Here is a 23121-nt window from a genome sequence, read left to right on the forward strand (position 1 = left end):
GAGGGCGTGCGAGCCTCGGGAGCGGACCTCCCGGACTTGGGGCACCGAGGGGCGCGGCGGCCCCGGGCCGGTCCCTCCTGCCTTCTCGGAAACTCACTTCACGGACAATTTCCCCTGGACATTTGCAAGCGGCGCTTGGCGTGACCGCCCGGCGGCTTCGCGGACTTTCCTTCAGAGCCAGGCTCTCCCGGGAGCCTCCCGCAGCTCCGCGGACCCCTGCGGCGACCACAGCCGCCCTCTGCGCCCCAGCCCGCCGCGTGCAGGGAGCCCGAGCGGGGCTGGGAGAGGTGGGGGCCTGGGAGGGGGCCCAGACATGGGGGCGCTGGGAGGGGGCCCAGATATGGGGGACTGGGAGGGGGCCCAGACGTGGGGGGTGCTGGGATATATAGGGGGCTGTGTGGAGCAGGTCCGCAGGGGGGGCAGGGCAGTCCTGGGGAGGGGGCTGTTAGCTGGCAGGGCCTCCCACCTGCTGTGGACGCAGGCCAGGTGACTCCATCCCCACGTGCGGCGTGGCCCGTCCTTGGCAGGACAGGACGACTCAGAGTCAGCAGGGAGCCTGAGTCACTTCCCGGAGCAGAGGCCCCGGCTGCCCCAGGCCCAATCAGGACACCTGCTTCCGAGGGGGGGGCGGAGGGAGGGGGCGCCGCGCTCTCGTGGGGGCGGGTTTCTCCTAGCTAGCCCGGTTCTGGGGCCTGGACCCGCCCTGCAGCCCGCCCCGCACCCCCCCCGCACCCCCTCCCCGGCAAGGCCGGGTCTCCCAGGCCGCTGCACCTGCCGCCTCCTCTAGGTGGCCTCCCGGTGGGGGGGGGGCGGCTAGGAAGGAAGTGCCAGGGCCAGGGCGGAATGCTGAACCGCAGGTGCACAGGACACCTCGCCGGCGGGGCCACCAGACAAACTCATACCCACCCGCCCCCGTTTTAACCCCAAGTGTGCCCCCGAATCCCAGTGTCCCTAACCTGGAGAAACAGGAAGGGGGGAATAAATAATTTATTGAAATTGGAGGAATAAATAAGATATGCGGGCGGGGGTACAAATAACAGTAAAAATCATTAGCACGTATACACCCTTTCACACACACACACACGCACACACACACACACACACGCGCGCGCGCGCGCGCGCTCTCGCAGGCGGGATGGGGGCCGGGACCTCGCAGCAGAGGCGGCGGCGGCGGCACACGGGCGCCCCCCGGAGGCAGGAGGCGCACGTCCGGCGGCGGGAGGGCCGCCAGTCTCCCCAGGTCCCTAGGGCGCGGAGCCCCCAGCGGACCCCCTGCCCTGCGAGTGCCCGCGGAGCTGCACCCCCTGTGCGACCCTCGTCACCCAGGAGCGGTGGGCCGCCAGGCTGATGTAGACGCCGGGCCGGTCGCGCTCCGCACAGCCCTCACCCCAGCTGATGATGCCGGCCAGCAGCCAGGTGCCCTCCACCTGGCACATGAGGGGGCCCCCGGAGTCACCCTGCGGGGAGGAGGGGAGGTCAGGGGCCCACATGGGCCAGGGCTGGACAGTGCCCGGACCGATAGGGCAGGTGGCAGGTGGCTCCCTGGGGGGCAGGTGGGCGGGTGCATTTCTCTCCTGGAGGAAGACGTGCTGGAACTCCAGCAGGCCCCCGGGGCCTGGGCGGGACAGGCCTTGGGGATACCCCCTGGCGAGGAGCTCTCCGTGGGGGACCTCCTCGCTCACAGCCCCTGGCCCAGTGCCCGTGGGCAGCAGATAGGAATTGTGAGCAGGACCTACAGCGTCCAAGCCCAGGAGCTGACCTTACACCCGCCTTCCGTCCGCCACCGCAGTGCTGGAGCTGGTGCTGGGGACCAGGATGAGGAGCCCCCTCAAGAGAAGGCCCAGAGAGGGGTCTGGTACACCCAGGATGCTCAGTGGACGTTTGGTGTGTGGCCCAATGGATGGATGGCCGAGCCAAGTGGAGGCATCTAGGGGGGCTTGCAGTCCCAGCTGATTTGGGGGGGTGGGCAGCGGTGGAGCTCAGGGGGACGAAGGTGAGAAGAAGGTGGGGTACTCACCAGACAGGCATCTCGCTGCCCCTCCAGGTAGCCAGCGCACAGCATGTCCTCGGTGATGGCTTCCTGGCCGGCTCCTCGCCAGTACAGGCGGCTGCAGATTTCCGAGTCGATGATGGGGACCTCCAGCTTCTGCAGGGTCTGGGGATGGGCCAGGGGCACTGGGGGCAGGAGCAGAGGGTCGGACTTGGGATGCCCTCTCCTTATTGTCCTCACGGACCCATCCGCTCCCCACAGGGGCAGTTCCCAAAGGCGGAGGGACCTCTGTCCGGCTCTCCTAGACCGGTGGAAACCCCCCAAATTCCAAGACTCCACCTCCGGACCTACTGAATCCAGACAGGAGCATGCGCCCCAAGACCCCGAACCTTTAATGAGATTTCTGAGGCCCACAAAATGGTTCGAACCACTGGGCCCGGCTTGTCCTGCCTCAGGGACCACTTTGTCCCACACGGGCCTGGAATAGGGCTCAGTTGATCACCTGCGTTGGTGTGACCAGGGCTGAGGAGGCCCCGCACCCAGCAGGTGGCAGCCCCTGGGGCTGGTCGGTGCACCCTCCCCAGCCTGCAATTCCAGTTCTCGAAGGAGCCCCGGGGGATGACTATGGGGAGGCTGCCTGCACCCTCAGACTCAGTGGGACCCCAGGTACCTGGTGTCATTTCTCTTCATTCTTTTGGACAATCTGGTTCAAGTCCCATTTTTCTTACCCTTTTCCCTCTTAGCGTGGCCCCTTATCTACCTGCTCTGCTGCCCTGCCTCTTGCTTTATCTGACATGTGTCTCTAAATGGTGTTTTCCAAACCTCCAGACTTTGGTCTGACAATTGTATTTTCCAGTTATGGAGACTCGGTTCCTTCTGGAAATTTCGCCTGCAATCACGGCACGCAGCCACCAGCAGGTGCCTGTTCCCACTTGGGAGTCCCAGGGCTGTCTTCCTGTTCCGAGTCGGCCTGGCCCCACACGTGCTCCCTACATCACTGAACAGCGGGTTGGTCTGGCCGCAGCTCCCCAGACCGTCACTACGGACCCCTCTTGACTAGGAAGGGCCTACGGCTGTGCGGCGGGGCTTGGTGACCTCACGCCTCTGCGCTGCGGCTCATTTTCCTTTTGTCTCTGTCATCAGAAGACAGCCTTTTCCCTTGTGCCAGGCCTCTGGCCGCTACCCTTGGCTGCTCACCATGTCCGTGTCCCCGGGAGTTGGCCACCCTCCGTCCCCAGCCACCCCCGGGCACCCGGGAGGGGAGAGGCTGTACCCCCATCGCGGACGCTCCCCCAGCCCGCAATCCAGCAGCGCGTGTTCGGAAGGAGGTGGACGGAGGAGTCGGGCAGGCAGATGGGCAGGATTCGCTCGGAGAAGCGGACGGAGTGCTCCAGGCGCACCAGGGCGATGTCGGCACGGGAGCCCTCTCTCCAGGAGTACACGGGGTGGGACAGCACCCAGGCGATCCCCACCTCCTGGGACCTGGGGCCAGGGTTCCCCAGCTGCCAGGCCCCCAGCAGCACAGAATACTCAGATGGTTTGTTCAGATTGCTGGCAGGAAGAGGAAGGGGGTCAGCCAGGACCTGGGCCGGGAGGGAGCGGGGGGGGGGGGGGGGGTCTGGGTCAGGCCGAGCATACCCCTTGAAGCAGTGAGCAGCTGTGACCACCCAGCGGCTGCTGAGCAGGGAGCCCGCACAGTGGTGGGTGCCGTTCTTCTGGAGGCTCACGACCCAGGGCCACTGGGCGTCGGTGCTGTCTTCGCCACCTACGATCCGGTTCAGCTGCTGGGGCTTCCCGCAGGCTGGGGGTGCTGGCGGAGGAGGGGCCCATTTCTGTCACCCGGGGCCTTCTGGCCCTGCTGGCACCCCGTGTCCTCCTGGCCTCCTCCGGCCTCTGCCCTCCCCCGCTGCCTTCCCGCGCCCTCCGCCCCCTGCTGCCCTGCCCCGGGCCCTCGCCCAGTCCCTGCTCTGCCCTGCAGGCCCCGCCGCTGCCTGCTCGGCGCCCTTGTGACCTGCTCCCCCCACAGAGGACACAAGCGCCCCCTCCCACCGCGCAGGACCCCACTCACTGGCGATCTCCGCAGCACGGAGGGCGGCTGGGGGCGAGACAAAGAAGGGTCAGGCGGCGGAGGGGAGCCCCCCGGGGCCCGGGGCAGGTCCCCAGGTCCAGGGTGGGGCATTTCCTGGAGCCCAGGCTGGGCGATGGAAACGTCAGGCTGGAAGCTGCGGCCTCCCCTCCCGCCAGCTTCCTGTCCAGCCTGTGCCCGCGCTCCGTGCCACCTGCCTGCTGGAGGAGGAACTGGCTCCTGGGTGCCTGGCACCGAGGGCAGGGGCGGGGAGCCCACCCCGACCCTCTGGGGCGCTCCCCCCAGACCTGAGGCTGCGGCCCGGGAGACCCTCTCAACCCCACACCCAAGGCCTGGAAGCCTGCGGACCCAAGAGCTGGGAGGGACAAGGACAAGGTCAGGCCTCTGCCCAGAGTCGTCCCCTGCTGGCAGCCACTGGACATGGCAGAGAGGAGCGAGCCAGTGCAGAAGGGGAGGGGACAGGGCCGGAGGGGACAGGGCTGAGGGCCGGGGGCAGGCAGGTGCGGGAGGCCAAGGGAAGGCGCTGGGTATGGACGGGGACGGGCCGCAGGTCGTCAGGACTCACCTGCAGAAGCCAGAAGCAGCAAGGGGGTGACGATCCTGAGACAGCCCCCACCTGGGGCTGGGGGGCCTCTGGAAACCATCATGGCCAGCGGGGGCGCAGGCACAGCTGGGAGAGCAGGCCTGCCCGAGAGGGAGTGTGCAGAGTTCCCTGGGTCCCCCAGGTTTTATCCTAGAGGTGGAATGCCGTTGGACCAGTCCCCCAAGTGAGTGAGTGGCTCAGTCCCTGCCACCCGGGGCTGTAGGTCACAGGAGGGGTGGGACTGCGGGAGGAAGTGAGCCGCTAAGGGGACTGAGGGCTCCAGCCGGGACCCCCACCTCTGCCCTGGAGCAGTGGACTCAGGGCTAAACCAGGGGCCCAGGTCCCATCCCCTGGAGGAGCAGGACCGGGACTCAACTGGAAAGGTCCCAGTTTGGGGGGGGAGGGGAAGGCCCGGACCTGGGTCTGCCCCAGCTGAAGGTCAGGGTCTGGGGTCTGCATGCGGACCCAGGGCCTTGGGGGCACAGGGGCTGCCCAGAGGCTCAGTAACGGCTCCCTCGTCCGGGGGCCACCGTGACTCAGCCTGGACACCTGACCAAGCCCCGGGCTCTGGGATCCCGTTAACCCACTTCCCAGAAAGCTGTGAATCAGGCCCCCAGTGGCGCCTGTCCTGTGGATCCTGTCACTTGGTGAACAACTCACCCCTCACCTGCACTGCGGGGAAGCCCAGGCAGGGCCAGCCAGGTGCCCAGGTGGCCACTGACATGGCTGCCTGGGAAGGGCTGGGCCCCACCCCCTCCTACCCCTCCAACCTCCCCCCCTGCCCCTGCCCCTGCCCGCCAGAGGGTCAGAGGGCAGTGGGGCTCCACAGGGAGCCGGGGTGGGCAGTATGGGCACGCGGGATGAGACCTTGTGACCCGGGGGTCCCCACGGGTTATTCCCTGACTCAGACCCCTGCTCTCATGACGCCCCTACCCCTCTGCAGGAGGGCAGTCTAATTCTTCTCCGGACCCGACCCTACAGACCCGACTCTACCGATCCTACCGGAGGTATATGGTTTATCTCTGTGCTTTTGTTCATTTGAGCAACGAACCTCCTGCTGGGAAGGGGCCAGAAACCAACAGAGCAACTTGCAGTGTCCCTTGTGTCCGCATCCGGACATCCCAGCCTCAGGCTCCCTCCTGTTCCCATTCTGCTGCTGAGGAAAGGGGGTCAGGGCTGAGGGGTGGAGCTGGAAAGGACCTGGGGGAGGGGTGGAGCTGGCAGAGCTGGGGGGAGGGGCAGAGCCTGGATTTGAACCCCAATCTGGAGGCAGGTGACTGGACGGGACTCAGTAGACCCTGAGGGATCTGGGTCCAGGGGTGGATGGTTTTCGCTCAAGGTCCCAGGTGTCGGGGGGCTGGGGGCCTCAGGGGCCCAAGGAGGCACCTGACTCTGGCCTAGAAAAGCAGGACCTGGACACAGAGGCCCAGAGGGCAAGCGGAGGGGGCACTGCAGAGGCTGGAGCAAGGGGGGCAGGAGAGAGGGGGCATGGGGCTGGGGGCCTCTAGGCAGACCCTCAGGGCACCCCACTAGGCAGCTCCCCAGCATGGCCAACATGCTCTGCACACAGCCTGTTTGGGGGCCTGGCTCCAGGCTGCAGGGTCTGCAGGCAGGCGGCAGGAGTCTACAGAGCCACCTTCCCGAGACTGGGAGGCTGGGAGGCTGGGAGGCTGGGAGGCTGGGAGCCTGAGAAGCTGGGAGCCTGAGAGGCTAGGAGGCTGGGAGGCTGGGAGGCTGGGAGCCTGAGAGCCTGGAAGGCTGGGAGGTGGGGAGGCTGGGAGGTCTGGAGGCTGAGAGTCTGAGAGCCTGGGTGGCTGGAAGGTTGGCCTGGGTGGCTGGGATGCCGGTACAGGGAGGACTGCTGGTGCGTTTTACTGGCCCCCGCGTCAGTCGGAAGGGCAGGGGACAATGCGGGGTTAAGCTGCAGCCAGAACCAGGCCTTGGCATCAGGCCTTGAGGGTGAGTCCCCATCACACCCCAAGACAAGCCAATGTGAGGGTGCGGGAGCCCCGAACACCTCCCACTGGCGCCATTCCCCGGCCGGGAAGCGCACCCTCCAGGCCTAGGCGAGGGCCGGCTTCCGTGGGTGCTCCCCCCACTGCTCGGGATCCTGGGGCACCTCTGGGCTCCGCGGCTCGCCTCGGGCGCCCCCAACCCACTCCCTTCCTGCAGCTAAGGTGGTTGGCTGCCCCAGCTCCCTCGATAAGCTTTTGTTGGGCAACTGCTGTATGGCAGGCTGTGCGCCGGGCGCCGGGCCAGGGGGAGGGTAGGACAGAGGTCCCATCCTGGGGCGGCACGAATCTCCCAGGGACTGGGAGGCGGGTGGGTGATGGTAGTGACGTGTCACGGGAGGAGGGCGCGTGGGGAAGCCTGGGAGGAGGGCATAGACCCTGGGGGCCGGGGTGCTGCAAGCTGCGGCCCCCCACGAGGAGAGGCAGTGTAGGGAGCCCAGAGGCTGGGCATGCAGGTGGGTGCCCAGCGCCCTGGGGTCAGCGGGCTCTGCTGAATGGGCAAGTCCACCAGGCAGAGCCTAGAGGCTGCGAGGAGCGGCCCCGACTGCCGTGGCCCGGGGTCGCTGCCCGGATGCCCCGAGGGGCGGGCATGTGTGCGGAGATGTCGCCGTCCCCAAGATGGGGTGGCCCAGCAGGCGGCCGCAAGGGGCAGGACCTGGCAGGTGCCAAGAAGTCCTGAAAAGCCAGTGAAGACGGTGGCGCGGGTCCTCAGCTCCCAGAGCGGGGACCACGCAGATTCCGCATCTGTCAACAGCAGATCATGGGGCGACGGCAGCTGGCGGCCTGGGTGCCACACGGACGGAAGGACGGACGGCTGCCCACCCGGCCACCCCCGCAGCCGCGTGGCCCTGGCGCCGTCTCAGGACCTCTGTGACTGCAGCGAGGTGTGCGGGCTGCTGAGGCTGCCGGCCGAGCAGTGGCTCCCAGCGCCGTGCCACTCGGGGTGGGGACATGCAGGGCGGTCTGCTCCATCCACCCAACTACGAAGTGCCACCATGCGCGGGTGACAGGGTGGCCCAGGGCGCGGCCGCCGCGCAAGCCGCCTGGAGCAGCCGGCCGTGCAAAGGGGGGGCACCGGGCGGGGGAGCCTGAGGACATTGCGGCCGTGCGGAGTTGCAGCCCAGGAGGGCCCCGAGTTGCTGGAGTCGCCGAGCCACGGGGGCAGGATGGAGGCAGGACCCAAGGGCAGGCGCGGGGCACGTCCGGGGGAGCCGAGGGCGCAGTGTTCGCACCAGCGGCGCTTAACAGGGTAAATCGTGTCTGTTTTACTGCAACAGAAACAACGGGGAGAAAAACCAGACGTGCCCCCTCGTGACTGTGAAGCTCGGACGCTCCGGGGCAGGTGGGCAGAGCGTCTTCCTCCAGGCCAGGCCTCAGTTTACCCAGCTGTGAGGAGGGCTGGTCCCCGCCTGTGTGTCCTGGGCTGGAGCCGCCCACCAACTGAGCAACGCGGGGCCGCCCCATCCGTGGGCAACGTCCTGCGGGCGCCGATGGTCTCGGCGGGTGGCCCTGTGGACACCGCCCGCGGCTCTCCTTGGCAGGGATGACCTCCCCTGGTGGAGCCACGCTCCTGGGAACCCACCTGTCACCCGGGGCCTCCTGCCTCCAGAGTCCATGAGGCCCCAGCCCTGTCCCAGGTCCCGCTCAGGGCCCCCATCCCGCACGGGCCGCACCCCCGGCCTCGGTTCTGCCCCGACCGGCCGCAGAGCTCTGCACCGCCCCCTTCCACGTGGTGCGGCGCCAGGGTGCTCGGGGCTCCCCCAACCCCTTCCCCATCTTCTGGCTCTCCAGCCCCACTCCCACCCACGCCTAAATTTCTGGGGAACAAAGATTTCCTGACCTTACTGCCAATCCTTGTGACACCCGTGTGAGATGGGGGCTGAGCACCCCCAGTCCTTGGCCTTCCTTTGTCTGGTCTTGGGGTTCCCGGTCCCGGTTGTCTAAGTGGCAACCCCAGCTGCCTCTTAGAATGTGGGACTTCCAGGGTCCAGGTATTAATTATGTGACTCTTGGGGGCACCTGGGGGGCTCAGCAGTTGAGCATCTGCCTTGGCTCAGGTCGTGATCCCGGGGTCCTGGGATCGAGTCTCACGTTGGGCTCCCCACAGGGAGCCTGCTTCTCCCTCTGCCTGTGTCTCTGCCTCTGTCTCTGTCTCTCATGAATAAATACATAAAATCGCTTGTCCACGACCAGGAGGGGTGAGCCCTAGGCCGGACAGGGCCGGGCCCAGAGGAGCCAGCGGGGAACAAGGGCAGAGGGCAACGGGCAAGCTGGCCGTGCCAACTCGCTGGGGACCCAGCGCCAGCTTGGTAACATGCCGCTGACTCACAGACCCAGGAGAGAGGGAAGGACCTCAGTCTTGAGGTCAGAAGTCAGCCAAGGGCTCACGGCAGGGAAGTGAACGTTGCACGGGAGCAGCCTGCCTGCGGGCAGGCGCACAATGAGGGCCCCGGTCCAGGGCCCCGCGGGGAGCCCTCAGAGCTGGGAGCTGCAGGCCCCCGCTTTCCTTCAGGGCGCCCTCCTGAGAAGTGACCTAGCCCCCCGGTGACCTGCGTAGTCATGCCTGCAAGGGGGAGCGTGGAAAACCAGCCCCAACCTCCTCTGCAGGGTGGAGAGCCACCTCCAACCACGTTCCTCCTCCCCCTCACCCCTGCAGGGCACTGGGTCACTGCTGGTTGCTGCTCACAGATGGCTTCTGGGTGAAGTCAGCGGGGTTTCTCCAGCTGGGACGGACGGTTCTGGGGCACCCGTCCATGCTGGAGTCGGGGGAGGCGCCCACTTCCACGATCACAGCCCATCTGGGTGCTGAGAACTTGGACGCCAAACAGGCATCTTCAACTAGGGGACCTTGACATCCCCTCGAACTCTGACGCCTTCAACCCCCCATCTCAGAAAATGGCATTTCCATCTACCCAAGTGCTCCAGGCCTAAGGCGAGTCACCCCTGACTCATCGGGTCTCCTCACCCATACCCAACTGCAAAGAAAACACTTCTCTGTGTACACAATACTTTGACACCACACGTATGGGATTTTGCTCACCGAGCAGTTCTCCAATTTTCTGTGGACGCCAACAGGACTTGGCACAGACCCCACAGGGTGAAAGCTCAGCCTCATAGGATCCCCCCCACCAACTTCAGGTGCCAATCCCAGAGAGTGGGTCCTCAGGTCACCCAGACTTCTGACTTGGCTACAAGTCCGGGGTTCCCAGGACCCCCTCCTCAGGTTCAATTATTTGTTAGAATAGAATGGCTCACGGAACTCAAGCCATGCTGATGTTTATCAATTTATTTTATAATAAAGGGTACAGGTGAAGAGCTGGATGAAGGGGCACACGGGCAAGGTCAGGGAGGACCCGAACGCAGGAGCTACCGTGTCGCGGAGTTGGGATGTGCCGTGTTCCCAGCACCAATCTGGAAGCTCCCTGAACCCCATACTTCAGGGATTTCCATGGAGGCCTCATCCTGTGGGCGTGATGATGATGAATTCCAGCCCCTTCCTGTCCCCTGGAGGCTTGGTCTTGCTGGTGACCGGCCTCTGTCCTGGAGCTGTCCTAGAGTTGCCTCCTCAAACAAGACACCCCTGCCCCCTGGGAAATTCCAGGGGATTTAGAAGCTGAGTCAGGCAGGGGGTAGCAGGAGTCCTGACACCGAGCCTCACAGATCAGAGGCGTCCACACGTCCTTCTGGAATAAACATAACCGCCAGCCGCTCGACAAGCTACTAGTTAACAACTGGACAAGGGGCCAGGCTGGTCCCTTGCCGAAAGCCCTGGCTGAGCTAGAGACCTGGACCCTCCAAGGACCCTACTCCCCCTTTCCCATGCCCTAATTCCCGCTGCTTAAACTCACCAGTAAAGAGTGAGGCTAAGAGAGCCCAGCCTTCCCTGGACCCTAATAGAGGCAGAGCCCAGGCCGGCACTCCTCCCGCCTCCCTGCGACCTCACTGGGTGGCCCTTGGGCATACCGTGTCCCCTACAGCACTTGTGAGTAATAAAATCGGGGTTGTTTTTGCAGTTTCCTGATGGCTGTTGCTGGGGTGCATCTTGCCATCAGTCACAGGAACCACAAGGGCCTGAGCAGCCACGGGTCTGTGGGGCCTGCCACTGGGGTGCAGGCAAGTGCCCCAGGTACTCCCCCCCCCAGTACTGGCAACAGGATCCTTCAGCGGGGCGCAGGGGCTCCAGCCACGAGCGGGGCCTCCAAGTCCTTCTCCTGGGCTCTCAGCTCAACAGCTGTGCCGGGACCGGCCAACGGCAACCAGGGGAGTTCGACCAAGTTCCATCAGGATGCTTCCTCCTGTGACAATGTACGGGGCGGGGGGGCAGGGGGGGGGCAGTGTGCTTGGAAGGGGCTCGACTCCTCTCAGGCCCCACATTCCCTGCTGCCCCTTCCTGGCTCGGCTGCTCCAGGGTCCAAGCACAGGAGGATGCGTGGTCCCCCCCAACCCCCCACCCGTTCTCGAAGCCCTCTGCCCTCCGGGACCTCCGCATGTGCTCCTCCACCTGGAAGGCCCTAACCCCATCTTCATAGGCGGCACCTTTTACGGCTTCCCGTCTGTGACTCTTCTACTCAGCACCGTGGGCACAAGTACAGATGTGCTCTGGGCAAACACGGTAACAAGAGGTCCCTGGTGGCAGCGCTGGTGTCCCCAGAGATGATCGGATCCCATGGGGTGTGTGCCTTTCTGTCTGATTAGGCTATTTACAGCTCTGTAGGGACAAAACTTAATTGGCAGAAAAATGACAGTAATGCAAATAATTCTTTTTTTTTTTTAAAGATTTTTATTTATTTATTTATGAGAGAGAGAGAGAGAGAGGCAGAGACACAGGCTGAGGGAGAAGCAGGCTTCATGCTGGGAGCCTGATGTGGGACTCGATCCCAGGACCCTGGAGTCACGCCCTGGGCTGAAGGCAGACGCTCAACCACTAAGCCACCCAGGTGTCCCCCAATGCAAATATTTCTTGTCTCTAGAAAAATAAGTTACATCCCACCAATGCAACCAGTTGTTCCCGGTGTCTTGACAGCTCTGCCGGTTTCCATCAGTTGACAAATTCATTCCAGCAATCCTTGCCTGAGTATAAATGTGTGGTGCTTTGCACTCTCTTTTGAACAGGTTGTATGGGGGCACCTGAGTGGCTCAGCAGTTGACCGTCTCTGCCTTTGGTTCAGGGCGTGATCCCGGGATCTAGTCCCGCCTCCGGCTCCTTGCGGGGCGCCTGCTTCTCCCTCTGCCTGTGTCTCTCATGAATAAATAAATAAAATCTTAAAAAAAAAAAAAGAACAGGTTATATGTAAAATCTTACTGGGTCCCTCCTTAACTGATAAATAAAATCTGAGATGACCTCAGAAAAGTCATTTTACCTTTTGGTGAAAAAACGGTCAGCTTATACATTTATTAAAGTTACTGTATGTTGGGCAGCCCTGGTGGCGCAGCAGTTTAGCGCCGCCTTCAACCCAGGGCGTGATCCTGGAGACCCGGGATCGAGTCCCATGTCGGGCTCCCTGCGTGGGGCCTGCTTTTCCCTCTGCCTGTGTCTCTGCCTGCCTGCCTCTCTCTCTCTCTCAATAAATAAACAAATAAATAAATCTCAAAAAAGTTATTGTATGTTTATCAACTAGATTGAAGGATAGTTCCACCAGGCCAGGAACTTCTCTAGTTTGTTGGGAAAAACCGCAGGAGACTTTGAGACATGCAACGGTGATGGCCATGCTTCCAGCGGAGAGCAGAGCTCAGAGAGCGGGTTCTCCGGAAGCATTGATTCTAGGAGGGTCTCTGTACAGTGGCCTTCAACTAGGCTGTTTTACCCCGTCTGCCCCCTCCATCCTGTGAAAAAGAGGATTCTGAACATTACAGTTTTCTTGCTCTGTAGCATACTGACCAGTTTTGCATCCAATTAGCACACTCCTGACTTCCTATAGATGTCTTTTCTTTGGATTCCCCTTTATTTTTTTCTTTTTTTTAAGATTTTATTTATTTATTCATGAGAGACCCAAAGAGAGAGAGAGAGAGGCAGAGACACAGGCAGAGGGAGAAGCAGGCTCCATGCAGGGAGCCCGACGTGGGACTTGATCCCGGGTCCCCAGGATCAGGCTCTGGGCTGAAGGCAGCGCCAAACCGCTGAGCCACCTGGGCTGCCCTTCAGATTCCCCTTTAAACCACTTTTGACAACCTCTTGGTTTCCTCATTCATTAATGAGTTAAAATTTTTGACACATCCCCATTTTATATTTATTTGGAAGTCATGCCTTTACCTTTTTGAAAATTACGTTTTTAAAAAATTTAAAAAAAAGAATAATTAAAAAAAATAATCTCTCTACCCAGTGTGGGGCTTGAACCCACAGCCCTGAGATCAATAGTCAGATGCTCTATGGACTGAGCCAGCCAAGGACCCCTTGAAAACTACATTTTTAAGATCTTACTAGTATACCCCTCAGTGCCTGGCACATAATGGCAATTTTATGGAATCAACTGATTAAAGAAACAGCTTACAAATTTGTATTTAATAAAGTAAGCTACAAATTCCATTTTTCCCTTTTATATTATTTCAATCTGCTTTTATTATTTTTATTATTATTTTTTAATTATTTTTATTATTATTTTATTATTATTATTATTTTATTATTATTATTTTTAAGATTTTATTTATTTATTACACAGAGAGAGAGATAGAAGCAGAGGGAGAAGCAGGCCCCACACAGGGAGCCCAATGTGGGACTCAATCTCGGGTCTCCAGATCAGGCCCTGGGCCGAAGGCAGACGCTAAACCACTGAGCTACCCGGGCTGCCCTCAATCTGCTTTTATTTTTTTTATTTTTTATTTTTTGTTTTTTCAATCTGCTTTTAAAATGTAACATATTGGGCAGTTTCCCGATGGCTCAACCACTGAGCCACCTAGGTGCCCCTAAAAAAATTCTCTGATTAGTTCCTGAAGTTATATCCCTAGTAGGGAAATCACTAGGCTATAAACTTATTTGATATGTATTGTCAAACTACTTTCTTTTCTAAAAAGACTTTTCTAGAGTTGTGTAGTGATTTCTATTTTTTCCCTTTACCAAATACAAATACAAATATTTTTCCTCGTGTCCTGGCAGTTTGAAGGTTGTCTTCCTTGCCCTTAAGGAATGAAGCACTAGCTCCCCAGTTGCTAATGATGCGGTGTCAGGGCTGAATTCACCAGTAAGGTGTTGCGAAAGAGGGGAGCACTGGTGTGGAGAGCGAGCAGACAGGAAATGTGTCAGCTAGGAACAGGGAAGGGGAAAGATTTCCCCAAGTCTAAGATGGGCAGACCTGCACACCTAGCAAAGTTCCATACAGGTGCCACTCAAATGTCCAGGGGCCCCGGGAAGCCGAGGCTTCACTGGGAGACCCCAGCTCTCAGAGGAGATCCTGTCGTTCACATGCCAGGGCCTGGACTGAAGCCCCATGCTCCCTAAACAGGCAGATTTTCAGCGGGGATGCTCTGACAGGGCCCCAACTGGATGTCCGCTACGGATTGGTAAATAGCCACATCCCTAAGGCCCCCAATTGCCCCAAATGCCCAGGTACTCCAGGCCTCCCCGAGACCGTCCCAAACTCAAACAATTGAAAAATTCATGCCTGGAGGTGTCTAGGTGGCTCAGCCTGTTGCAAAGCCAACTCCTGATTTTGGCTCAGGTCCTGGGATGAACCCCAGGTCAGGCTCCCTGGCGTGAGGACTCTCTTTCCCTCTGTCCTCTCTCTCAAAGAAATCTTTAAAAAAAAAAAAAAAAAAAAGTTACTGCCTGTTGAGGCAGGGGCCTCTAAGCCTCCTGAGCCTGTTCTGATTGTTTAAATCTGCTTAAAACCGGTTGAGTTTGTTTCATGTTGCTGCTGCACCTGTCCTGGGGGGCAGGGGTGGGGAGCAGTGTGGCAAAGGGAGGAAGGAAGACTGAGCTGAAGGCATTAATTTCCTGTCCACTTCTCCAGCGGGCTCCCAACCTGGTTAACCCTCCAAGTCCTCCCTAACTTGCTAACTCTGGGCCCTCCATCTGTTCTAGATGCATAATACGCAGAGCAGCCCTGGCCGGTGACGCCTGTCGCAGCTCCAGGACCGTGCGGACTTTGGTTCCAACAACGGCTGGCTGCCATACTCAACACGTGGCCTCGCTTCCTCCTTATTCTGCTCAAAGCATCGTCCTCCCCACTGTACAGATGAAGAAATGAGCTCAGACGGGAGCAGGGAGCAGTGGGGAAGCATAGGGCCAGGAGTCAGACGCCCCAGGGCCATTGCAAGATCTCGATAAGCCTGGAGCATTCTCACTTCCGAAGCACTGACCACAGGGCATGGATCACAGGCACACACCTCTCTCCAGAGTAAATGCAATGGGCCCCTAAATATTCTGTGGGTTGCAGCTGGCTGGGGAGCAGTAATGCTTCTGAGGTATTTTTTTTTTTTAATTTTCATTTATTTATGATAGTCACACAGAGAGAGAGAGGCAGAGACACAGGCAGAGGGAGAAGCAGGCTCCATGCACCAGGAGCCCGATATGGGATTTGATCCCGGGTCTCCAGGATCGCGCCCTGGGCCAAAGCAGGCGCCAAACCGCTGCGCCACCCAGGGATCCCGCTTCTGAGGTATTAATAAGCATCTATTCGTTTCAATTTGGCAGCTCCTTCTTCCTATGTAAGAATAAGAGGTGTTTTTCAGGACTCGGTCCTTTTTATGAGCTCCGCGGTGCTGTAATTCTGGAAGGCTAACCGAGCTGAAAAGGTGGCCTTCTCGGGGCAAGCCCACTACTCCCCCCCACCCCGAAATATGACCCCCATCCTACACAGAAGCAAACCCTTTACAGGATTCCTTTGAGGACAATTAACCAAGGACCGTGACTGGTGACTCACACGGGTGAAGCAAGTAACGTGACTGTATTTTGGGGCTTGATCATGCCAGGAACACCTGGCCAGGGAAACAAAAGCTGCAAACAACCGGACTCTCTTGACTTCACAAAAATCCATTTAAAAATCGCACAAGTCTCGGGGCGCCCGGGTGGCTCAGTGGATTAAGCATCTGCTTTTGGCTGGGGTCATGATCTCTGGGTCCTGGGATCGAGCCCCATGTCGGGCTCCCTGCTCAACGGGGGACCTGCTTCTGCCCCACCCCCTCGCTCGTGTTCCCTCTCAAATAAAAAATCTTAAAAAAAAGCAAAAAACCCCAACTGCACAACTTTCAACAGGTAGCATTAAGCTCCAACTGCAGCTCCAAGGCCAAGACCATCACCTTACCGGGACCGCAGATCCCGAACCACGTGCCTAACAATCCTCAGCTGTGTAGCCGAGCCTCCCCAATCCTAATAAAGCCCGCATCCGGAAGCCCTCTCACAGGGGCCCCGAACCTCCACGCCTCCGCCCGCACCCCACCTCCTCCCGCCTCAACTCTTCCAAGACCGGGCTCTCCCGGGGCGAGACAAGCGGCAGGCGGGCGCGGCCGGCGGCGGGGAGCACCACCCGCCAGCAAGGAAGAAAAGCGGCAGAAAGCGCGGCCCGGCGGCGGCCATGCCCCGCGCGGTCGGCCACGGGGCGAGAAGGCGGCCCCTCGGCCCGCCCGGCCCTCCGCACGGACGCAGCGGGACTCAGGACACCGCCGGCGGAAGTGCGCCCACCGCGCGGGGCGTGCCGGGAAGCCGCCGGCCGACTTCCGGCCGCAGAGGCTGCCGGGCGGGGGTGTGCGCGCGGCGCCGCCACGCGTGGGGCGGCAGGCAGAGGAGGGCGCGCCCCCCGAGACACGCAGCGTCCGCTGAGCTGGCCGCCCCCTGTTCAGGGTCTTTAAAAGCCGTAACTGAAAACACTTCCGTCCTCTCGGGATTGAGCACTTTAAAAACAGCGAATAAAACCGCTCTTCCTAAGCCTTGTGCTGCCTTCACTGCGACCTGTTGTTGACGTTTCCGTACGTGTCGCGTCCGCACCGCGGGCCGGGGGACCTGACTTCCGACCCTACAGCCAGTGCCCGTGGTGGCAGCTCGAGCGCAGCGAGGACGCGACGGTTCCCGCCGCTCACGCCGCCAGGTTAGGCCGTGGGTGGGGCCGCGAGCACCCTGCTGTTGTAAACTCTCAGGCCATTGGAGGAAGCCGGGAGGTCTAAGTACGGGGGCTTCTCATTGGCTGGGCTGTGGCAGTCTCCCATTGGCTGTGCCGTTGCCGCGACAGGAGGAAAGCTTCCTCCCGCTGCGGTAGTAAAGGAGCGTCCACCTGCCAGGTGTGACTCTCCCTGCTGGGGCGGCTCTTCCGGAGAAACGGGGCTAAGAGCGCCTCCTGCTGGCGTCCTGACTGCATTCTAAAGGTGGTTTCCTTTTTATCAACTTTTTTTTTTCTTTTAAGATTTTATTTATTTGTTTGAGAGAGTGAGCATGAGTGGGAGAGGAGGCAGAAGGAGAAGCAGACCCCTCGCTGAGCAGGAAGCCCGATGCGGGGTTCGATCCCAGGATCCCAGAGATCATGACCTGAGCCGAAGGCCGACACTTAACTGACGGAGCCATCCAGGGACCCTTATCAATTTTCATTATAAAAATTGGTGGATTCTGGCAATCACCCCACCCCACCCCACTCCCCAGAGCTGCTGCTTAAGCAGTCCCCAGCACATCACTTGGGTCAGACAGTGGCCAGGGTGGACATTCAAGAAAATAAGGGTCCGGGCTTCTTTGGGACCAGCATAGGAACGGAATCAGCCTCATCTTTATTAAGGCCCAATGCAGGTCCTGACCATGCTGCTCAGTGTATGTTTGAAGAAGGGAGAGAGGAAATTATGTGCTACCCTGGGCTGTCAGTTTACTTAAGGTCAGCTTGCCTAACCCTGGCCCTGACTGTGACTCTCACCTGACCTTTCTCTAACTGTCCTAACAGCCTTCACTGCACATGGGCAAGGCCTTGAATGCCAACACTCGAAGGAGTTTCCCTGGTGAATGTCAGCCAGGAAAGGATTTTGAATTGGGGTGATATAATGCAAACTTTGCTTTTGGATGAGAATCAGGCCCATACGGAGGACACGCTGAGGAGAGGAAATGAACAGACACCAGGAGACCTGCCTGTGCATTCAGGACTTTGTTCAGTACTCACTGTGGTGGACCTGAGGAGGTATAGGGCTGCAGAGATGAGGGTGAGCCACAATGCATGACCCCAGGGAGTTCACTAATGGGGCAAGAAATAATAAACAGATAATTACTATGAGTGTGATAAGTGCATTGAAAAACACAGATCAAAGTGCCAAGGGGTGACTCATTCTTTCTGGAGGAGGTAAGGAAGCTGTCACCCAGCCCGGACAAGTGGGGCTTGTAGGCAGAGGGAAGTTGTCAAAAGAAGGAAGAGGGTGGAGCTCCTGGGCTGACAAACTTGCCCTGGCAAAGGCCAGTGTTTGTAGAGGGCCTAGGAGACTGGGCTAGAACAGAGAGGCTGGGCCTGGTGGGGGTGAGGTGGGCGTGGGTGTGGAAGATGGCTGCTGAGGCTGAGTAGGAAGGTGGGCTATGGGGTCAAGGAGCCAGTCCCGACAGAGAGGGGTCAGGATGTGTTCCCCATTATTCTCCAGACATGAACTCCACGTCTGCAGTGACACTTAACTTTTCAGATGTATATCCCACCTTCCTTCTGTGCTCCCACCAGAAAGGAAGACTGCACACAGTATGGCTGAAGGCTCCTGACTCCATATCTGGTACCCCTCCCCTTATGCCCCAAACTCTCATCTAACACACAGATACTCTCTATCTCTCATTTACACACTTTTTAAAAAATTTTACCCAAATTTGTTGTCTAGTTGAATGTATGACTCAATATCATTCCATAGGACAAATTCAAAAAATAAAACTTTGAATAGCATTTACATTTAAATATTATTTTTTTTAAGATTTTATTTATTTATTCATGAGAGACACACGCACACACACACACACACAGAAGCAGAGGGAGAAGCAGGCTCCATGGAGGGAGCCTGATGCGGGACTCAATCCTGGGACTCCAGGATCACGCCCTGGGCTGAAGGCAGGCACTAAAATGCTGAGCCACCCAGGATCCCCTACATTTAAATATTTTCATCTTTATGGCATTGGCATTCGGTTTGTGCATTCCAGGGTTCTAAACACTTCTATATTTTTTCCAATGTATTTGTACCTTAGGGTTTAAAACCATTTTTGTGAATGATGGAAAGTACAGAGATATTGTATATTCGCTGATTTTTTTTTCAATGGTGTTTACGGGATAATCATTTCATTCCCCACTGATTTGAAGTGGCATTGAAATAAGATGCATTTGTGTGTATTTGTTAGGATATACACACTTTATACAGAAAGATCACAGATACAGAAAGACTGTATGACCTCACTTATATGTGAAATCTGAAAAGGTCACAGGAGCATAGTGGTAGTTGCTGGGGCTATGGGGTGGGGGAAATGGGGAGACGTTGGTTAAAGAGTACAAGCTTCTGGTTATAAGATTAATAAGTTCTAGGGATCTAATATAGAGCTCCTTCACCGTAGTTAATAATAGTGCATTGTGTACTTGAAGTTTGCTAAGAGATTACATACACCTCAAGTGTTCTCACAACACACAAAGTTACTACAGGTGGTGATGGATGTGTTAATTAGCTTAATTGTGGTAATCATGTCACAATGTATACATATACGAAGCCACGTTGTACACTGTAAATATATGCAATTCTTATTTGCTAATTATACTTCAATGAAGCTGGAAGAATAAATAAGTAGATAAATAAATATTTATAAAAAGAGAAAGGGTAAACAGACGATACGGTCTAGCAAAGGTGAATCTATTTTACACATTTTTCGAGGCAAATTCATTAGCAGATCAGCAGGTCTGGTTGTTCTGTCCCTGAGTAGGTTTTGTAGAGATAACAAAGAAAACGATGCCCTTGTTTATGGATTCTGAGAAAATCCTGACAATCATGTGGTGGACACAGATGACAGGTCACAGGATGTCTGGCCTCGTCCTGACAGCAACTTTTCTGCTCACCCAGTTGTGTGCCATTTCCCTTATTAGACTTTCTCAACAACACCCCCCCTCCTGAAGAAAATCCCACAAGCTCTTAAAAGACCACATTTGACCATTGAGGCTTTGGTCTTTTGTTGACATGCTGTGATTCGTTGGATGCCTGCCTGCTCAGAATAACGGTTCTGTGGCGGCATCTGAGCACCACGTATCAGAGTGCAGAAGGGCAGAATGGCCTGAGAACGATCCCAAGCATTGTGAGAGACAAGCGGAGCGTATTTTGTATTCGGTGTTTCAGTCAACCAAGACCTAACAAGGACAACAAATGCCAAAGGTCAGACTGGCCAATGTCCTCAAGTGGCTTTTAAAAACTAACGGTTGGGGTGCCCAAGTGGCTCAGTCTGGTAAGCGTCTGCCTTCAGCTCAGGTCATGATCCAGGGGTCCTGGGATCGAGCCCCATGTCTGGCTCCTGGCTCAGCGGGGGAGTCTGCTTCTCCTTCTGTCCCTCTCCCATGCTCTCTCAAAAATAAATAAATATACTTTTTTTAAAAAAATAAAAAACTAATTATTGGTTTTAAGTCTTATTTGGGTGAGAGATAAATTACAGGTACAGTTTTTTTTTTTTGGTGCACAGTTAAAAAAAAAAGATTTTATGTATTATTTTAGAGAAAAAGAGCGCACAAGCAGGGTGGGCAGGCAGAGGGAGACAGAGAAGCAGTCTTCCCCGCTGAGCAGGGAGCCCAACACGTGGCTCCATCCCAGGGCTCACGGATCATGACCTGAGCTGAAGGCAGATGTACAAACGCCCAACTGACGCGGCCATCCAGGTGCCCCGATTCCTCACTTTCTACAGGTAAGAAAGGTTAGCAGAGGAAGCTATTCCACTATGGACAGGGACCATTCCTAAGGAGGACGGATGATTCGGAAACTGGAGCCCACGGCCTGGAGGGTGGCACGGAGGGTCACGGAGCACCACTGCCAGGGACTCCGGACAAGCCACACTCCCTGCTCCCTGGCGGAGAAGGGAGCAGCACATGCCCGCTGGATTTCAGACGTCGACCAGCGACTGCTATGTGTGCTGGTGGACGACGGTTGTGCTGCCCCTGGCTCGCCAGGGGTGTTGGGTGCCAGGTGAACTCAGGTTCGCAGGTCCTCAGAGTGGGAGCAGCCGCATCCCTGAAGGCTCCACCGCACCTGAATTTGGTTTAGTTGACAAGATCCTGGAGCTCGAGGTGGGCTGATGGCAGCATGGAATGAGGCTTTGGGGGCCCTGGGTGGGCCTCGCAGCCTACTTCTTAGGTCTGCTTCCTCTCTTAACTTGACCCCCGCCCCCTGAAGTTAATGACTGCTTTTGTTGGGGGTGTTCATTTTTGTTTGCACCTACCTTCACTTTCCAAAGCCCTGCAAGGTCAATCCCATTAGCGACTAAGTCCCCACTTCTCCTTGTTGGCTGCATCCCTCCTTGGGATGCCCGTCTTCCTCCTGTCTGGGACATCCCTTCACTGTCATCCTTGGAATCCCGTTTGCCTTTCTCTCGGCTTGTACACCCTGCCCGGGTCCCATGTCTTCCTCTGCCTCCGTTTCCAGGTGGAGCACATCCTCCGGTAGGCTCATCAGTGAGAAAAGACTGCAGTGACAGAGGGCACGATGGTAACGATGTCGGCCTGCCTGTTGCTTGTGTCCCGGTGTCCCTGTGAGGCCTGCCTGCCCTCTGCGTGGGGCACAGCGGTCACCCCGGCACACCCCTTCTCCGGCATCCTAGAGGTTCCCCTCACCACTCTTCTGTGATTCGGCTCTGTGTTCCTCGGCCCACATTTCCCCACTGCTTGGTGCACTCCTCCCGAAGGGCACATCCTTCGTCCGGGCTTCCCAAGAACAGTGTGTGGGGGCTACCGAGATGTGCCTGAAAATGTCTTTTTTTTTTTTTCCAAAAATGTCTTTATTTTAATGTCTCCCGCTTACTGAGAGTGTGCTTCTTACTCATCAACATCTTTCCCTCTTCCTCCTTTCTGTTAACAAACTCTATCCTGTGGCCACGTGGAGGCCAGCTGACCTGCCTGGACCCATCCCAGGGCCAGGACACACGGGCCACTTTATGTCCTCTCCTGGGACGGTTTATCTGAATGGGGCAGAAAAGGAGCTCTGGCCCTCCCACCAGGTTCCTTAGGGGAGAGATTCTAGCTGGCGGCCACAGTCCTGGAGCATGACTCATCCTGGGGACTTGGGAAGGTGGCGCACTGCTGGGAGAGGCAGAGCGTCCTGGGCGTGAGCAGGACCACCGTCACCACCACCGTCAGCACCTGCCTCTCTTCCTTCAACTGGAGCATCACAGAAAGCTTCCATGGACCGGGTCCCACCAGCTCACCAAAGGTCCCCTGAACATCCCTCCTGTTCCATGAATCAAGGCCGGTTTCCCGTCCGCCTGCTTTTGAAGGAAATCCATCTAATGACAGACACGCTCCCAGCTTGTCTGCTGAACTTTCTGCTGCCTTTTCTTTTGGGAGTTGGAGGATGTGGCTGCTGCTGTTGTTACAAAAGTTAAAACGTTTTCATCATTATCATACTACTGAATTCTCCTTGCCAGACTAGTTTTTATTTTGTTTGGTTTCTTGTGTTTGCAACTATACATGTAACGTAGCCCATTAACACTTTAATGCTTCTCCTGTATTTAGGATTTTCCTCTTGTAACATCCTGGCCACGGTGAAGTCACCAAGTCAGGGGGAAGAGCCGAAGCCGAGCCCCGCTGAGCCGCCGGCAGCCCGCCCGCCACCGGGAGGAGGAGCTGCGCCCGCCAGACCGCATTCCTGCTCCACCTGCTGACCCCGAGCGAGCTCTGGCCCCTCCCGCCGCGGCTTCCATTTGCATCTACTTCTCAGCAAAGCCTATTAGTCAGATTGGTTCTCATTTGGAAACACTTTCCACAGTTTAGACGTTTTTCCCTTTATTTTTTAAAAATATTTTATTTATTTATTCATGAGAGAGGCAGAGACACAGGCGGAGGGAGAAGCAGGCTCCACGCAGGGAGCCCGACGTGGGACTCGATTCCGGGTCCCCAGGATCACACCCTGGGCCGAAGGCAGGCGCTGAACCGCTGAGCCACCCAGGGATCCCGTTTTTCCCTTTAAAGTGTGCCTCGTGGCCGCCTCCACGCCGGGGGCTGCGGCTGGAAGTGTGGGCACCGCGCGTGCTCAGGAAGCCGAGCGCCGGGGGGTGGGGGGATGAGCAGGGGGGCGACGGCCCGCACCCTCCGCGGGGAGGGGAGGTCCCGGGGAGAGACTCTGCGCCCCGCAGCCCGCGGCCACCAGGGGGCAGGCCCGCGTCGACCAGCGGCGCCCCGCGGACGGGCCGGGGACTGGGTACTGCGGGGTGGCGGCGGGGCCGCAGCACACCCAGCGCTCCCCGCACCCGCTCCCGGTCCGCGCACCGCCCCCCGCACCGCAGGCGGGGAAACTGAGGCAGACGCGGCCTGCCGCCCGGCGCCCACCGCACCCCGCCCCGAGCCCGGCT

General features: G+C 58.2%; 1 protein-coding gene and 3 long non-coding RNA genes across 5 annotated transcripts; 2 read left to right on the top strand and 2 right to left on the bottom strand.

Annotated features, from left to right (window-relative positions):
• Nucleotides 1-972: 972 nt before the first annotated feature.
• Nucleotides 973-4855, bottom strand: PRSS22 (serine protease 22). 2 transcript variants are annotated; one of them, XM_038540682.1, is made up of 6 exons: nt 4642-4847; nt 4059-4085; nt 3629-3800; nt 3264-3541; nt 2018-2175; nt 973-1457 (listed from the first exon to the last, which is right to left on the bottom strand). In XM_038540682.1, exons 1-6 carry the CDS (start codon nt 4721-4723, stop codon nt 1245-1247), a joined length of 930 nt encoding a protein of 309 aa, XP_038396610.1. In that variant the 5' UTR covers nt 4724-4847; the 3' UTR covers nt 973-1244. The 2 variants fall into 2 exon arrangements, with proteins under 2 accessions (XP_038396610.1, XP_038396611.1); XM_038540683.1 differs by having other exon boundaries at nt 1319-1457; nt 3188-3541; nt 4642-4855.
• LOC111096325 lies at nt 3637-9307 on the top strand. Its single transcript, XR_005360971.1, has 3 exons — nt 3637-4843; nt 5603-5666; nt 7949-9307. It is a non-coding gene; the product is annotated as an uncharacterized LOC111096325 (long non-coding RNA).
• A 4163-nt stretch (nt 9308-13470) lies between these two features.
• On the bottom strand, nt 13471-16224 carry LOC119872214. Its single transcript, XR_005360970.1, has 3 exons — nt 16043-16224; nt 15527-15581; nt 13471-15307 (listed from the first exon to the last, which is right to left on the bottom strand). It is a non-coding gene; the product is annotated as an uncharacterized LOC119872214 (long non-coding RNA).
• A 119-nt stretch (nt 16225-16343) lies between these two features.
• LOC119872215 lies at nt 16344-18491 on the top strand. The gene is made up of 2 exons (XR_005360972.1): nt 16344-16961; nt 17522-18491. It is a non-coding gene; the product is annotated as an uncharacterized LOC119872215 (long non-coding RNA).
• The last annotated feature ends 4630 nt before the right edge of the window (nt 18492-23121 follow it).

The sequence above is a fragment of the Canis lupus genome, chromosome 6 (genome assembly GCF_011100685.1).
Source record: "Canis lupus familiaris isolate Mischka breed German Shepherd chromosome 6, alternate assembly UU_Cfam_GSD_1.0, whole genome shotgun sequence".
NCBI lineage: Eukaryota > Metazoa > Chordata > Mammalia > Carnivora > Canidae > Canis > Canis lupus.